Source organism: Pleurodeles waltl, chromosome 4_1 (genome assembly GCF_031143425.1).
Source record: "Pleurodeles waltl isolate 20211129_DDA chromosome 4_1, aPleWal1.hap1.20221129, whole genome shotgun sequence".
NCBI lineage: Eukaryota > Metazoa > Chordata > Amphibia > Caudata > Salamandridae > Pleurodeles > Pleurodeles waltl.
Genome location: NC_090442.1, coordinates 538,289,432 through 538,307,409, shown reverse-complemented (window position 1 = coordinate 538,307,409; position 17,978 = coordinate 538,289,432). Strand labels below are relative to the sequence as shown.

The 17,978-nt window shown below is 43.6% G+C and overlaps 1 protein-coding gene across 1 annotated transcript in view; it reads left to right on the top strand.

Moving 5' to 3' along the window:
- The window catches only part of CFTR (CF transmembrane conductance regulator), a 1,002,572-nt gene that overhangs the window by 965,807 nt on the left and 18,787 nt on the right, over nt 1–17,978 (top strand). Inside the window, exons 25-26 of the mRNA XM_069228908.1 lie at nt 12,266–12,438; nt 12,583–12,688. Coding sequence (XP_069085009.1) covers nt 12,266–12,438; nt 12,583–12,688 — 279 coding nt within the window. The remainder of the gene's footprint in view (nt 1–12,265; nt 12,439–12,582; nt 12,689–17,978) is intronic.

Sequence of the window (17,978 nt, the reverse complement as noted above, 5' to 3'; positions counted from 1 at the left end):
ACAGTCAGCTCATCTGTACTCCAGACAGCTGATCTAAAAAGTTCAGTTTTTTTATCTTTACCCAGAAGTCTGCCAACTGTTCTGCAATGAGATGGAATCAGTACATTAAACAGATTAACTAAAAATACACTATTCCCACATTATACATGCATCCAACACAGCTTTTTGGTCACACCTTATTGTAACAAGAACGCTGAAGTTCCAAAACAGTGATTTGGAACATGCTTTTATAGGTGGTGTGCATAAAATCGTGTTTGAATGTGTGTTGCATTGATAGACCTGCCATGGTTTCCCCTGTCTTTTTGCCTCTGGTTCCTGTATTCTTAACTGTGTGCTGGGCATCGTTTTTGCTGGTTTTGTTACTCTGGGCACTTTACCATTGCTGACCAGTGCTAAGGTGCAAGTGCTCTCTGTGTAAATTGTATTGGTGATTGGCTTTTCCATGATAGACATATTTGGTTTACTAATAAGTCCCTAGTAAAGTACACTGGAGGTGTCCAGGGCCTGTAAATCTAATGTTACTAATGGGCCTGCAGCACTGATTGTGCTACCCACATGAGTAGCCCTGTAAACAGGGCTCCGATCTGCTACTGCAGTGTCTTTGTGTATAGTTATAAATTGCCAATTCGACCTGGCAAGTGTACTAACTTGCCAGGCCCAAACCTTCCCTTTTTGTACATGTAAGTCACCCCTAAGGTAGGTCCTAGGTAACCCAATGGGCAAGGTGCAGTTTATTTTAAAGGTAGGACACGAACTGATGTGTTTTACATGTCCTGATAGTGAAATACTGTCACATTCGGCAAGGCCTATATCTCCCATAGGTTAACATGGGGACTGCCTTTAAATATCTTTTAAGTGGAGTTTTCCATTGGGAGCAGATAGAGATGTGGAGTTTAGGGTCTCTGAACTCACAATTTAAAAATGCATCTTTTGGTAAAGTTGGTTTTTAGATTGTCAGTTTGAAAATAACACATTTAGAACATGGGCATTTTCTTGCTTAACCATTCTGTGCCTCTGCCTGCCTGTGGAATCCACATCTGGGTCAGACTGACAGTTTGGCTGTTTGTGAATTCCCTCTAGACTGTGACAGAAAGGGAGCTGAGGAGTGTCCTGCATATCCCGATGAGTCTCCTGGGCTAGAGTGGGGAGGGAGGAGCTGACATCTGTACCTGAAAGTGCTGTGCCTGTCCTCAAACATTGCAGTCCCTGCCCTCCTGGTGTGTGTCTGGGCGAGGCCTGGGCAAGGCAGGATCTTGTCAACAACAGAGACTTTCCTTTGACATTTGCCTACTTCAAAGGCAGAAATGGATATAAGTAGTGGACCCAAACCCCCAGATTTTCAGAACACTTCTGGATCAAGAGGAACGTCTGCCAGGGAGAAGAGCTGAAGTGCTGGAGGAGGTGCCCTTTGCTGTGTGTGCTTTGCTGGGGTGGCCAGCAGTTGCTGCTTCTGCCTTAAAGAGGGCAAGGATTGGACTTTGCTGTGTATAACGCTTGTGAAAGTTCTCCAAGGGCTTGGACTCAGCTTTCCTCATGTTAAGGAGTCTGAGGAACAGCAAATACTTCACCTACCAGCCTCTGGGTTCACTTGCTGTGGACTTTAACTCACCAGGTGGTAACTACTCCAGTTTTTCTGGGCCCTTGGGTGTGAAAGTTAGTGCAAAACCAAGAAAAACCTAGTGCACCGACTTCAGACGATGCCCAGATGGCGCTGCTGCCTGACCCCACGATGCTGCCTGCAACTGAAGCCGTGGTCCCTGCTTGACTGTGATGACCTTAAACGATATCACAGGCCTGACGCTGCAGATGCCGCTGACGTCTAGTGACTTTGTGAGTCTGGAGTGCCGTGTCACTGACATTTGTTTGCAGCCCGTAGTGTGACTGTGACCCCATGAGGTTGCCCCATTGTGTCTTGACCCGCTGGACATCGACCCAGCTGGAAGCTTCACCCAACATGCGTCGCCTCCACTGCACTGCAGGAAGGACCCGATGCTTCACATCGATGCCTCTGCTCCACTGCTCTGCAGCACCGGAACCGACGCCGCACCTGATCCGACTCCGAGCTTCCTCGACTCCGTGCACCTGCTTGTTTTCTCATTTTCAAAAGGTACTGCACCTGGAGGTCCGTGTGACTCCGTGACTGGTCCCATTAGCGTCAGATGGTTGGGAACGACTCCGTCACAATGCCGCATTAACACCAAATTGAAGCATTTGTGTTTCTAAGCGCTATATTGAAGTTTAATTATTGAAAAGGTATAACTTTGCTTGTGTATGTTGGATTTTTGTCGTTTTGGTATGGTTTTAGTCAGAAAAATATTGGTTACTTTTCTAAACTGGGACTGAGTCCTTTTGTGGTGTTTTCACTGTGTTACTGTGTGTTATTGTACAAATACTTTACGCATTGCCTCTGAGATAAGCCTGACTGCTTGTGCCAAGCTACAGAGGGGTTAAGTAGGGGTTATCCTATGTGTGTATCTCACTTACCCTGACTAGAGCGAGGCCCTGCTTAGACAGAGTGCAAACTGACTGCCAACCAGAGACCCCATTTCTAACATGCATGCATATTCCATTGCTAGGCAAGCATGGAAGAGCAGCTTTCACTCTGCAGGTCTAAAGCTGAAATGTGCTGCATGCAGTCCTGTGATCAAATCCTCTTGTTTTGATTCCTCAAAGACGAGCATGACATTTTCATTGATGGAAAAGTTTGGAAAGTATACTCAAACCCCAGACTACCATTGGAAAATTAAAGGCAGATTGTGAGCCAACCTAGAACTGTTTAACAATATAATCTACCACTAATTCCATTGCATTTAGGTTCTGTGATGGTGATCTTGTTCCCTCAAATTACTCACAGACCCTGTTGACATAGCACAATACTAAGCTCTTGAGGGTGTGGGGCAGTTGCTAGAAGGAAAACTCACTGTCCTCTCCACTCCTTCCCAACTCAGATGCTAATCTCTGCTCCTCTACACATGGCTGCACCACTGAGAGACGGTCTTTATGAGACGGGCCTGAAAAATGGTACATTTGCATTTGGTCTTTATTCCATCTGTTTAGTAGTTAGTCTTAGTGAATGATAAAGGCCACTAAAACTCAGTTTGACTGTGTGCAAGGTAGCTTTTAAAATAAACATTTTACCCTGTCTGTAGAAGGCATGTCACATTTATGCCATTTTTGTTTCTAAAGTGGATTAACGTGGGAAAACAATATTGCGTTTACCATTTCACACATACAGGAATTTGTCAGAACATCCGTCATTGTGAATAAAGATTAACATATATAATGCATGCAGTATATGCAGATAAATTGGAACACACTTTTTTCTAAACTCCAGGCTGTCTGCTTGACTTTGTATTAACTTAGTGTAAATTGGTGGTAGCAGGGACAAATAAAGTGTTCACTATTTTCTTTCGCACTAGGTCCTTTATATGAGTTGGGTGAATTAAACTCTCACAACCTGCCCAATATTAGGAATTCCTTTTAACTGGTGATCGTTTACTCCAGAGGGCTTTCCAACAGCTTACTCTGCATTCCTCCCAGAATGTTGCTAAACTCTTCTCAACTTGGGAAGAAAAACAAACAAAAGATAACTGAAATAGTTAAATCGCATGCCTTACAAAACTTACAACTGTTTTTTTTCCAAGCATGTCATAAAAGGGGAAAAATAATTATGTTGCGCATGCGCATCAGTTAGGTGTCGCATGTGGAGGTGAGCGCTGCCGAAGGACCAGGTGAGAATGGAGCGTGATCTGATGTGTGGGCCCCACTTTACAGGGGCTTTACCTTGCCTCCCACTGACTCGGTAGAGCTTACTTCTGCACCCCGTCCTTCTAGCCCCTATCCATAGTTGACTCGGCCCATGGATGTAAGTCTAAGACGGCCACTGACAACAGAATGGAGGTGATGGATTTTGGGAAATTACAGATACACTCTTGGATGGATCGGAAGGTGATTTGTGTTGAAGGATTGGCTACAGTAGTTGCTGCACACAGCCACTTTGTCAAGCCAGTCTGACCTAGGCAAGTGACAAGCAATGTCCAACTCCTGGAAAGTGCCCCATGTGATATGTAAGCTCCCCTTTTCTGTGAATTAGACCCTCCTCTCTTGTGGACACTCATACCCTTTTCACACTAAGTGCTGCCCAGTACCTTTGAACATAAACTGTTTTATTATATTGAACTAGTACACTTTTGCTTTCGTTTGTTTATTTTACAGTCATTTACAGTTTACAGTCCCACACTAGGTTAGGGGACCCCAGAATAATAAATATTTTAAAAAAGCAATAAATAATGGCAGTATTTACATTTTTTGCTGCAGATAGAGGAATGAGGTAAATAAAAGTGCTTTAGTTATATGCAGGGTCACTGGAATTATGTGACAGAGAGGACCAAATTATGTGGCAGGTTTGACCAATTTCTGTGGCAAGAAAAGTCCAGTTATGCATTTACAACACCAATAGCTCTAACTGAAGCAAATCCAAGACCTATTGCATTGTAAATGCGTATTTTATATTGGTGAGGGCTCAACAGCAACCCGACCAATAGTGTTCATGGCAAACAAAAATATTGACAAACGTCAAATTGTTGGCAGCCAATGCAGGACCTAATGGCTTTTCGAAAGCGAAAACAATGAGCCTTCAGATTTTCAAACTTGGTCTCATCCTTTAGAGAGTTAATTCTTCTGATTCGTCGAAAAATAAACAGCAGGATCAGCATTTCCCTGCTCAGTTTTTTTATGTTTGAACCACAGCATCAAAAGTGAACATGCCAGCCAACTGGGTAACTTAAGCACAATTGAAAAGGGTGTAGAGTGAAGAATCAGGAAATCTAATGGGATTAGCACTGCAGGTAGAATGGTTAACATGGGCGCAGTGTCAGGAGAACGATGGTGTGTTGTGTACGGAAGAGTCGAGTGCACGTAATTACACCATCACCTATTGATTCAGCGCACTGGCTGTTTCAGGGCCAACAATTGTCTTGCTACATACTGGTAAGGACAAAGACAAGGTTTCTCTCCTTTATTTTGATGGGACATTGGAACAAATGATCAGTAAAGATTGGTTTCCAGCCTTTGTTCAGCTGGATTGCGGTTTTGATTTTGCCCAGCTCCCCTTTCCCTCTCTGTGACATGTGCATTCTCACTTACTCTCTGCATCACCGACAGCGTTATCGTATCACATCGTAATCTCCTTCTTGCTGGGCTCAAAAGGTGTAATGACCACAATTTATCCTCATATCTGTACCTTCCAAGCCACATATTTATCACGTTTCTTTTGTTTGTATCCACCAGCACAAAGTACTCCTTGTATTAATGAGACGTGAACCAGCCGCGTACTTAACAGCACATTGTGAAAGAGAAATAGATTTTCCGGCGACTGATGACATTCCACCTTCCAGTTCACAACAATCACATCCTTCACTTCTTCCCTGTGTATTCAGTATCCTTATTATGAGTCAGTCACCTGAACAGCCACGCTGGGATTCATGCAGCCCATGTTATGCACAGATGCCCTCTACGTGCTTCAGACTGCTCCCATTTTAGAAATACGGCAAGAGACACACATGTATTTATTTATTTAAGTGCTGTAAAACACGTAAAGTCGTGATAACTGGCGCCCTGGCATTACGGCTATACAAATACAGTACAAGATTTTTTTTAAAACAGGTCCGTAAAGTATGGCATTATTTTGAGGGGTGAATGAGAGACGGGCCTAAACACAGTCGCACACTTTTTATTTTCCGAGTAGTGGTGGGGTTGGACCAAGAGAGAGTGGACAACAAAATGCTAAACAGGTACTTGGAAGGAGCATTTCTATTGTGGCAAAATGTAATCAGAGAAAATGTCCACTTGACCAATGTTGTATGTAGTGTAGACAGATAGTATTGTTGACAAAGCTTTTAGACTTGTTATCCAGGTGAATGTAGATTTGTGTGAGTGAATGTTAGACCTGACAGCTTTAAGGTGGTCTTTCCCGCAACATTTTGCCCACCTCCTCCATTTTTCTGATCTTGTTTTTGCTGGCTTTAGGACTCTGTGCTCTTTACTGTTTCTAATCAATGCTAACATGCTTGTGCTCTCTCCCCTAAATCATGGTAACATTGTCGTAACCACAATTGGCGCTACGTGTGCCGGAGCATGCACATTAAATGCCACCCGTGGGCCTGGAGCGCTGATTGTGCCACCAACTTAAGTAGCCCTCTATCCATGTGTCAGGCCTACTATTGTAGAGCCTTTGTGTGAAGATTTGCACTGCCATGTTGACCTGACAAAATAGCCCTTTTGCCAGGCCCAAACCTTCCCTTTTTATACATATATGTCACCTCTCAGGTAGGCCCTGGATAACCCAGAGGGCAGGGTAAAATGTAGTTAAAAGGAAGGACATGTACTTTTAAGTTTTACATGTCCTGATAGTGAAAAACTCCTAAAGTTGTTTTTCAGTGCAGCAAGACCTATCTCTCTCATAGGATAACATTGGGATTACCTTATTACATTATATAAGGTAATCCCAATTGTTGTTTTAGTATGGTTGGGTCATGACTGAACCTTTTATCATTGCTTTGAGTCCCTGTTTCCTAATGTTTTACATGCTAGCATTTTCAGGACAAAGGAAATGATTGTTATGTAGCTCCAAGATGTGAATTTTGGTAATTCCGGTGTGCTTTTATAGGTCTTGAAACTTTTTGTTTTTTTAATATATGTTTTTATTACTTCAGTTTCAAAATAGAACACATTACAGAACAACCCCGGTACAGCAGGCAGAGCAAACAATAAACTCATTACTGTAGATGTCCCGTACACCCACGCATTGTAATCGCTGTAAAGTTCTGTTATCCATCATGTCTTGTTAAAATAAACATGCACTGGGCGCACAGACCAGTGAAAACAGTTAGGCTGCAAAAAATTAAACAAGTAGTCCAGTCGGTCTTATGGCCCCCTGCACCAGAAACAATAAAACAGAGAGAACAAAAGAAACAGAGAAAAAGGGGGGGGGGGGAAGAAGAGGGGAAAGAAGGGAAACAAAGTCCCTGCATTCATAGCACTTAGTCTGATAGTGTAAAGTGCAGGCTTGACCTCTCGGGGGAGGAAGCCAACCCGCTGCAGCTGGCCATATATGCATTCAACAATTACTCACTGCCACGGGCCTCAAGATTGGTCTGTAGGGGAAGCCATATATCCCGTGGTCTAGACTTAGGCGGCATTAAGTCCCAGTATGCCGTAAGATGCTCCTGGCAGTACACCACATCACGCAGCCAATCCTGGCAACGGGGTGCCTGTCCCCTGCCCCAGCACATTGACACTCTGCGCTTTGCCAGCACCAACAAAAGTCCCATCAATCCCCGCCGGTCAGGGAAAATCTCCTTTGCATACCCTAGAAGTGCAAATTTGGGGGACCTCAGCAATTCAACTTCAACTATGTCTTCCAGTGCATCTAACACATTCTTCCAATATCTCTGCAATGTTGCACAATTCCATGCCAATTGCAGGAAGTCCGCATCTGGCGCCAAGCATTTAATGCAGCTGGCCTCCAGCTGGACACCCATCCTTTGGAGGTGCAGCAGCGTAGAACACAAGCGATGCAGAAATTTAAAATGGATTACGTGCAGTCTATAATTTGGGGAGAGCTCACGCATGTGTGTGCAGCAATACGGCCACCCATCCTCCGAAAGGGCCTCCCCGAGATCCACCTCCCATTGCGCCCTAGCTCCAGGTGTCACCGAAGGCGCCGTCTGTCGCATGCAACTGTGAAGTCGTGTGATGAGGCCGCGGGGCGACGGGGACCTGTACACCAGCTCCAGAGCGTGGCTCACCGGTGGTGCCATAGGAAAGCCAGGGTATTTAGTCCTCTTAAGCGCCCGTATTCATAGAAAAGCAAACTGATAATTCACAGCATAGCTTCTGGGGAGACAAAAGAGCCCTCCGGAAACCAGGAACCCAAGGTCGTCATCTCCAGAGCAATCAGATGGTTGCCCATCCGTTCGCCCTCCAGAGTGCGCAAATTGACGATGTCCCACACCGGAACCCAAGGCGCAAAGGGCTGCTCAGTCCTAGCCTGCCGCAGGAGTATCCGCAAGGCCCACGCCGTACACACCACCGTGTCAACTTTCTGAGTCCTCACTCTGGGTGGGTCATGTAGCACCCCAGAGAGTTCATGAGGCCAAACTGAATTTTCTTCGGGGGCCACATGTGGTAGATATTTCATGGAGTGCACACAATAGTGTCCAGAATGTGCCTGTGCACAGTTATAGTAAAGCTCCAGATCCGGCGCAGCCAGGCCTCCCAGCTCAAATGGCTGAGTCAGCACTTCCCATGCAATTCTGGGCCGTTTACCGGCCCAGACTAGCGTAATAAGCAGGGACCTAAGATGCCTCAGAAAGGTAGCTGTAAGTCTGAGAGGGATATTGGTAAACAGATATAGAAACCTGGGGAATACTGCCATCTTAGCAATGGCTATATGGCCCGTCAGGGAGAGCAGAAGTGATCGCCAGGCCGTCACCTTATCTTCTAACCACATAAGGGCCTTACCATAGTTGGCTAGCCATAACTCATTCACCTCCCTACTGACCCAGACACTCAGATAACGCACCGGACCATCAGCCCAGCTCAGAGGGTACCTCAAGCGGAACTGCACCGTAGCAGCCGAAAAAAATCACAGACTTAGCCCAGTTTATTGTAATCCCAGAGATCTGACCAAATCATGCTATCTCATCAGTGAGTAGATCAGTGAGTCACAAAGGTCTGGGTCCTTACCCAGCTTCAAGATTGTCACAGTTAGAGCCTTGTGCAGTTGTGGTGGCAAGAGCCCACTGTCAAGTGCCTCTGCGTATACATCTAGTAGGTGCAGTGCCAGTAGGTTTGCGTATTCCTTATAGAAGGCTGCTGTGAGTCCATCTTAACCAGGAGCCTTATCGCCAGGTAAATTCTGGATAACTTGTACAATGTCCTCCACTGAAAATGGTAAGTCTAGATACTGCCTATGCGCGTTCTCAAGCCGTAGCAAACTAATGCTATGAAAATATTCTGTATACGTCTCCATCTGTTGCCTCTGCAACGTGGAGTATAGGCCTTGAAACTTTAATTAAGATTTTTTAGAGAGTGTGTGCAGATTGGAATTTGTTTTGCTTGTGAGGTCATGGAGTGTACCACAATTTCAGAAATGTATAGGTAATTGGAGAAAAATGTGGCCAAATTTACTGTAGGTCTTGAATAGTATTAGTTTTGATGTGATTGGTGAAATTGAGTATTTACCTTATTGTCAGTGTGGGATCCCAGTGCACATATATTTTAAAATAAATTGACAGCAGATTTATTGTTTGGTATATTCACTCACACTGAAATTGTAAATCAGGACAGTTTATGGTGCTAAATTTTGCAGAATGCAGGTCAAAATAAGGATTTCATAAGGAATATAGGGTTCTGTCCTAGATGTCAATATAGTGTTGCAAAGTTGAAGGAGCTGTTAGACTTAAACTAAGATTTTCCAATCAGACATTCAAATTAGAAGTAGATTATAATGTGCTGTTTTCTGTACGGACCAGTAAGTGGAGGGGGTTAGTGTTTAGGTTAGTGTTCTAAGCACAGCGGTTTCTGGTGAGAAATGTATCTGTTTCTGTGGAGGTGTGGTTGGTATCTCTATCTGCAGTGGGTGGGATACAGTCTCTCAGTGGTCCTCTGGATGCACCCCTGACCTGGGACAAATGGTTCTTAGGGGTGTTGTTGGTTGGAATTGTGGTTATTGTCATGTGAGTGATGGTTGGCTTCTGAGATCACTGCTTTGGAGGTCTATCAGATTTCATTATTAAGGACAGGATGTTGGAAATGATCAAATAGGGTTAAAGTAAGAGAGGAGATAATCTTGCATTTGAAGTTCCAGGATGTGTTTTAATATGTGTATTAGTGTTAAATGGAGTCACTCTTTGTGGGGGTGACACTCGACCTAAGTTAGATGGTAATAAGCTGGTGCAATGTAAATGTAATAAATACACGGGGAAGTAGGAGGATGAGAGGGGCGTTGCAGATTTCCCAAAGGTGTAAAAGAATTAGAAGTACCAGGTACATAACTACTTAGATTTGGGTTTCAGAGGTGTGGGAAATCAGTTCAAAGGTCAGAAAGCTCCTGTTGGCTAGCATCACAATAGTATCATAACTCTAAACGTTAAAAGTGAGATTTCTGAGTACACCACAATATATGAGAGCTTTATGTCTAAAGCTACTTTGGATTTCTAAGATGTGGCTTGTGTCAAGTCTAAAGCAACATTTGATTCCTGAGTAATGGCTTATTTTGAACTTAAACTGGAATACTTGGCCATGAAGAAAATATGGTAATTTTTTGTGTTTGTTGGTCATTGGGCTGGTACAGACATCAGAAAATCCAGCTTTTAGGTTTATCTCGTGATTTTTAGTCTTTTTCTAGTGTTGCTGGATAAAGATGTTGGTGGATACGGGATAGAGAAAATACAATAGCCTACGCATTGTCGGGGTTTGAGGCCCTCTCAGGTGTTGTTAAAGCTTTCAATTTTGAAAGGGATAGAAAGGACCTTCAGTGTTGCTGTCTGAGAACAGATCATCTGGAAAGTAAACGCACAGCTACAATAAAAAATAAAAAAGTTAATGATGAGAAAGTCAAATGCTGGCAGTCAAGGTTTTTATCTCTCGTGAGGCAAACTGATGAGGTAAAATTGCTGATATTGGCTTTGCTGTGAGAGAGAGTATTTCCTGCCACCATTCTACAGATTTTTAGTGCTGCAAATATCACTTGTTATTGCAAATCCCAAAGGTACTCGTGTTGGGCACATGGATACTGTCATCACACTAGGATTTCTGTTTGTGACACATATTGCACACAAATCACTGCACCAATTACAGTAACCTACCAACCTACCAGACTCATGAAGAAGCACTAAAAATGGTAAAAAGTGCTTGGAACCCCGGTATATTTTTCCTACATCATGCTTCCTAATTTGATACCTTAATTACAAGTCCGGATGACTCGCAGCTCTATCTTTACTATTGCTCTCTTCCAGGTGTGGGAGCAGAGATGGTTACTAGGTCTGGACAATGAACTTTGCTCTGTCAGCATGAATTGGCAGTTTTGGTCACTGGAGGTTATGCATGTAACTCAGAGTTCTGGCCCAATTCCGCCTACTGCTAGGTGTTTTTATTTTCTCGTGCTGGGCTCCCAAAGGCAAGTTGGTGAATGTGACTGAGAATTGGCATCCCATAGCATGGTTATCAGGTGCTAAGAGACACCAGGCATGATTTTCCCAATGCTGGTGGTTGCGAGCATTTGCAACCGTTTGTGTCAGGAAAGCTGCTGCTCGAGTAGAAAATCTATTTGAGTGACAGGAAAACCAACTTGAGTGGCACCACCCTTTGGTGTGCCGTGTGGTGCCCTTTGCAGTGATTTCTCAGTGTGGAATGAGCTCCTTGCACTGAAAATGAGCACAACATATTGCTTTCCATAAGCTTGCGGAACTCCACAGAATCTTACCGAGTTTCTTAGTTTTTATGTAACTCTGCAGAGTTCCATAGAGCAAACTCTACAAGTTCCACCCAGGCCTAATGGTCACCCAACTATCCTAGTTACTCCACAAGTATGAAACAAACATTTTACCATTGCCTTACACTGATTTACACATTACATTACCTCTACCTCGTGACATAATTTCTGGTTTGCCTTTTCCCCATGGTAGGCAATAATGCTGCTAAATTATTATGATGGTGATCTATGGGCCTGCCTAAGCTAATTGTGTACTACTACAAAATGTTCTAGCTTTATTTAACTTATTTAAGCTCTTTCTCATAACAACAATATTGTCCACTGATAAAAACAACTAATATGAGCCTGTTCAATTGATGTTACTTTGTTGTGCCTATGAGCAGGTAGTATTGACCTGTGTGCTCTGCTAGGCAGCATGAATTCGATAAGCAGTGTTGGTTGATTAGAAATGTGCCACCATTTGTAATGGTGATGGCTCATGGTTAGGTACCTACTGGTATATATAATGTGCTTTATAACAAGCGTAGGACACCCCTTCTACTTTAAAACTGATTATTGAATGATTATATGTGGTAAGTACAGTTCCACGATAAAATATGTGAGTGCCAGTGTGGCCCATCCTTAATTTCCCAATTATTTTCAGGAAAGTGAATAATACACTTAAAAATGTAGTTCACGAACTATGACAAGCCAGGATTTCAGAATGAGCTATGAAATGAAGAATCTCACAGAACTGATTTCTTGTGCTTTTTGTCTAATATTTTGCAGGTTGGGCTAAAGTCTGTCATTGAGCAATTTCCGGGTCAGCTAGATTTTGTCCTACTGGATGGTGGCTGTGTTCTGAGCCACGGTCACAAACAACTGATGTGTCTTGCCAGATCAGTTCTCAGCAAAGCAAGAATTTTGCTCCTTGATGAACCCAGTGCTCATCTGGATCCCATGTAAGTTTTATAATTTCATTTTTAAATGTTGCTAGGTTTGATAAAATATGAACATATTTATAGCATTGAAATTTCTGCATATCTGCTTGGCATATAACATTTCAATTCTTTGATTTAAAAGTTAAAACAATATTTTCCTTTCAGCACATTTCAAATTATTCGCAAAACTCTGAAGTACGCATTTGCAAACTGCACAGTGATACTCTGTGAGCACAGACTGGAAGCCATGCTGGAGTGCGAGTACTTTCTGGTGAGTATGGTGTGCCGTATTTTCTTTACTGATTGCTGAAATTTAAAGCATAGAATATATTAAAGGTGTGAGGTTGTTCCAAAGCAGCATGGGTCTCCTATTTCCTGACTTCATCGCAATGCAAATGGGCAACGCTTGCTCAATCTAGGAGGTCAGATTCCATTCGCAAGCGTTCACAGCATGTCACTTCATCAGTCGTTCTAAATAGATTTCTTTCTTTAACCTTTAAAAAAAAACATATTAACATTTGATAGAAATTATATTTAACCGAGCACTCTTCCCTGCAGTATGCAGTCAAGGATGTGTAATCGATGGAACATTATCTCGTAAGTGGTTGGAATCTTCTGAAAACGGGATAGTTTAGAACTACTGGTATTAAGATATTAGGTAGTATCACATACTGTGTATAGGAAAGATTAACCCTTTAAAAAAAACATGAGCGTTAATATTCTGTAAAGTCATCACACATCTTTCAATGGCTGTATCAAGTGTGAGAGTATTTAAGATGGATAAAGGCACTTTACAAAGCCTTAGGGTCAGTTGTTGTAAAGCAGGTAGAATCTGTGTGATAATCTAAAATGCCACAAAACGCGATGCCATATTGCATAGGATCCCTGCCTATTGTCCCTGGGGCCTAAAATGGAACAAATGGCACATTTTCTCCGATTACACAACACTGGTACAGAGGAAGAGATCGACCTTTACATTTCGAATTGATCTACCCAGCAAGCTCAGACTTATGGTGCTGGACCTGGCCCTTTTTGCAGGGTTATCCCTAAACCTTTTGCCTTCTTCCTCCTATTTCTTCTGACCTGTTTTTGTTGGCTTTAGGACTCTGGGCACTTTACCACTGCTGGCCAGTACTAGAGTGCAAGGGCTCCCTGTCTAAATTATATTGGTGATTGGTTTATCTATGATTGGCATATTTGACTTACTAGTAAGTACCTAATGTAGTGCGCCAGGTGTGCCCAGGGATTATAAATCAAATGGCACTAGTGGGCCTGCAGCACTTACTGTGCCACCCACATGAGTAGCCCTGCAAATATGTCTCATGCCTGCTACTGCGGTATTTGTGTGTTGAGTTTTGTAAACTGCCATGTCGAAATGGCTAGTGCACCCACTTGCCAGGCCCAAACCTTCACTTTTATTACCTGTAGGACACACCTAAGGTAGGTCCAAGGAAGCCCCATGGGCAGGGCACAGTGTATTTAAAAGGTAGGACATGTATTGGTGTGTTTTACATGTCCTGATAGTAGAAATACTGCTAATTTTGTTTTTCACTATTGCAAGACCTATCTCTCTCATAAGGTAACATGGAGATTATTTTTTTGCTTGTAATTTCCCATTGGGAGCAGAAGTAGATATGGAGTTTGGGGACTCTGAACTCACAATTTAATAGTACATTATTGGTAAACTTGGTTTTTAGATTGTAAGTATGAAAATGCAATTTTTAGAAAATGGGCATTTTCTTGCTTAACCATTCTGTGCCTCTGCCTTTCTGCTGAATACACGTCTGGGTTAGGATGACAGTTGGGCTGTTTCTGCATTCACTCCAGACAGTCACGCAAAGGGAGTTGAGGTGTGCCATGCATATCCTGATGGCCCATCACCAGGCTGATGGGTCTTCTTAAGCTAAAGTGGTGGGAGGAGCTGACACTTGCACTTGAATAGGGCTGTGCCTGTCTTCACACAAAGTAGTTTCCAACCCCCTGGAGTATGTCTCGGGTCGGGGCAAGTAAAGGTAGGGTCTTGTGCTTTACAAAGACTTCTCTTTGAAGTTTGCCTACTTCAAAGACAGGAATGGGTATAAGTACTGGAACTCTGACACCACATTGAACACTTCTGGACTGAGGACATTCTGCCAGGAAGAAGAGATGGATGCTGAAGGAGGGACTGCCACTCTTTGTTGGACTGACCTGCTGCTTGCTGCTTCTGTCTTGGGAGTAAAAGGACTGGACTTTGTTTTCTACATCCTGCTTTCCAAGGTTCTCCAAGGGCTTGAATTGAGCTTTCCTCCTATTAAAAAGTCTTATGACCATCAAAGTCTTCGCCTGCCAGGACATGGGCTCTCTTGTTGAGAGACCTGACTTGCCAAGTGGTGCCAAATCTAGTCCCTGTGCCCTTCAAAGTGAGTTCTGGCGATCTCAAAGAGAAAATCCATGTATCGACTCCCAGCGCCACTGTAAATTGACATATCGCTGGAAGGATCTGATGCAGCCCTTGCACTGCCGCTGCAGAATCAACGCAGCACCTACATCACGGCTGTAGATCAACACAGTGCATCTGGATGTTTGACGCATCACCCATAGGTAGCAATTTCTTCATCAGTGCCACACTGCAGTAAGGAACCAAGGCTGCGTGTCTGTAAACCAACACAACAACTCTCCTGACAGTAAGGAACCAATGCATCACCTCCTCGCAACAGTAAGGAACCAACACATTGCTTGCCTTTCCGGCGCCTCACCTTCCCTGTGCCTGTTATCCTCTTTGATTTTTGCCGCCTGTAAGGTACTTTGCCCTAAAACGAATGCATCCAATGATTTCTATGGACTAAACGTGTTTAAACTTTTAAAACTGATATCTTGACTTGTGTATGTTGGATATTTGCCATTTTGGTCGTGTTTTAATCAGATAAATATTCACTATTATTATTAACTGGTGTAGACCCCTTTTGTAGTGTTTTCACTGTGTTACCATGTGTATGTGTACAAATACTGTACACATTGCCTCTGAGATAAGCCGGAGTGTTCGTGCCAAGCTACCAAGGGGGTGAGAAGAACTTATCTTAGCTATGTGACTCCCTTACCTTGGCTTGAGTGAGGATCTCTACTAGAACAGGGTGCAAACCACTGCCAACTATAGTCCCCATTTCTAACAAATGGACAATAATAAACCTCTCTTCTTTACCACCCCAGAGGAAACATGGGTGTGGCTAGAGAGCGAAGGACACAACATGTCTTGTAAACGGAAGGCCCAGATCGACTGTCTCTCGATGCAGACCACAGCTGCCATCCGGGGCACCCACAAATAAAAGCTGCCTGGCCTCTGACATTCGCACTGGTAGAGACTTGTGAACCTAGATGGGGTTCAGTGACATAGAGATGACACCAATGTTACCATGATTAGGGGAGAAGCATATGCACTTTAGCACTGGTTAGCAGTGGTAAAGTGCTCAGAATCCTAAGTCCAACAGAAAGATACAGCAAAAATATGAGGTGACAGGCAAAAAGTCTGGGGCAGACACAGGGATTTCACCAGTGTGCTACTAGATGGGAATCAGCAGGCCTTTGGAGGGAGGCACACCCAGAAGCCAGAAAATAATCCTATTATTCTGGGGTATACAGACTGCACCCAACATTAGATAGATTAATGGGTTCAATAGAGCTAATATCACACATGCACAACACAGAATACTTATGCTGTACTGACTCAGACCATAACACTTTTTTATTCACATTGACACAGGGAAGGTTTTAACAGTAATATCAATGTGGTAACTAGAACCAGATGGATTGCTGAATCCCCCTTTCAGGACTGCGATTGGGGAAGTGATAGATGATATTTTAGAGACAATCACAGGACAGCCTCTCACTCGAACATAGAATGGGTGGCTTTCGAAGTAGTTAACCAAGGACTGTTCATCAAAACTTCCTATGACTTCAAGACAATGCTGATGACAGAAGTCCTGAATCTGGAGAGATAACTTTAAGAACTTGAAATATTCACGGTGGAGACTCCAATGGACAAAATCACAGCTATTAGATCTGACTAAGATGTATCACTTGCTGATGGAATGGCTCCAACACATGCACTATAGAAAATAATTCACTCATCAACACGGGGAGGAAGACAGGGCAGACCGCCTCCTTGCCTGGCTGGTGAGAATGAACACCCAACAGAAAACAACTGGGTTTATACAGACAAGTGCTGGACTGATAGCCACAACGCACATAGAAATTGATAGGATGATTGTTGAATACTATAAACAAAAGCATCAGGTATAGATGCCTGTAAGGAAATGCCTTCCTTGGCATGGTTACCCCCTGACCTTTTGCCTTTTGTTGATGCCAGTTATGATTGGAAGTGTGCTGGGACCCTGCTAACCAGGCACCAGTGTTCTTTCCTTAAACTGTACCTTTGTTCCCACAATTGGCACAGCCCTGGCACACATCTAATTTTACCACTATCAACCTCTAAGGGTAACCCTTGGACTCTGTGCACACTATCTCTCACTTTGAGATAGTACATACAGAGCCAACTTCCTAGAATGCCCCCCCCCCCCAAGTTCTAGCCTGACTGGCTACCCATTTTCACACCAGGCACACAGGGGAACTATGCAAAATGGTGCTGCCAGTCTCTACCAGGGAGGTCACCATTGTAGTCTTGCTGAAACAGGGTTGAAATCCACTAGATGTCTGATCTTATAGATCATTGTCCCTCCTAACCATGTGCTGGAAAATGGGTTATTGGTAAGGGCAGGTAGGTACCTACACTTAGCCATAGGCCACTAACCTCCACTTAGGTCTCAGTAAATTAAACCGAGCTCAACCCTTCATAGCTTGGCAATGAGCGACAAGGCTTAACTTAGGAGACAGAGTGTAAAGCATTCACATATCACAAAACAGTAATTAAGTAAACACAGGAAACAGTTTAAAAATCCAAAACCAATTTATAAAAATAGATTATATTTTTATCTTTAAAATGACACAAAAACAAAATCGGATAAGGGGAACCGGAGATATGCATTTTTAAAGAATTATTGTTTTTTTAGTGCCTAGAAACAAAAAGCGCCAATCGGGTCATCTGGTTGCACCCCGACCGGGGCAAAGTCAAAGTTTAAGGCCGACCTCGATGGAGCCCGGCTCGGCTACAGGCCGCGGGAGGCCTCTGTCAAAAGTTTACCTTCGCACTTAGTCGTTTTTCTGAAGATTTTCTTCAGCGGGACGAACCTGCCAGTCCAATCCGACCTCCTGGAACCCTTCTCCGGATACGCGTCGCGGGAATCCTCGGTGGATATTTTTACCTTCGGACTTAGTCGTTTTTATTCGAGGTGAAAATCCTTCGACCGGGGTAAACCTGGATCTTGATCCAATGTCATTGGAGCCCTCCTCGGATACGCTGGCTAGGAGGTCCCAGTCCACTTTGTACGTTCGGACTTAGTATCTTTTTTTGAGATTTTCTTCACCGGGACGAACCCGCAAATCAGGCCGGGTCACAGTTGAGGCAAGCCGGCTAGAGTTGCTGCAGCGGGTTGGTCCCTCTATGGAGCTTTTTTTCAAACGTTCTTCAA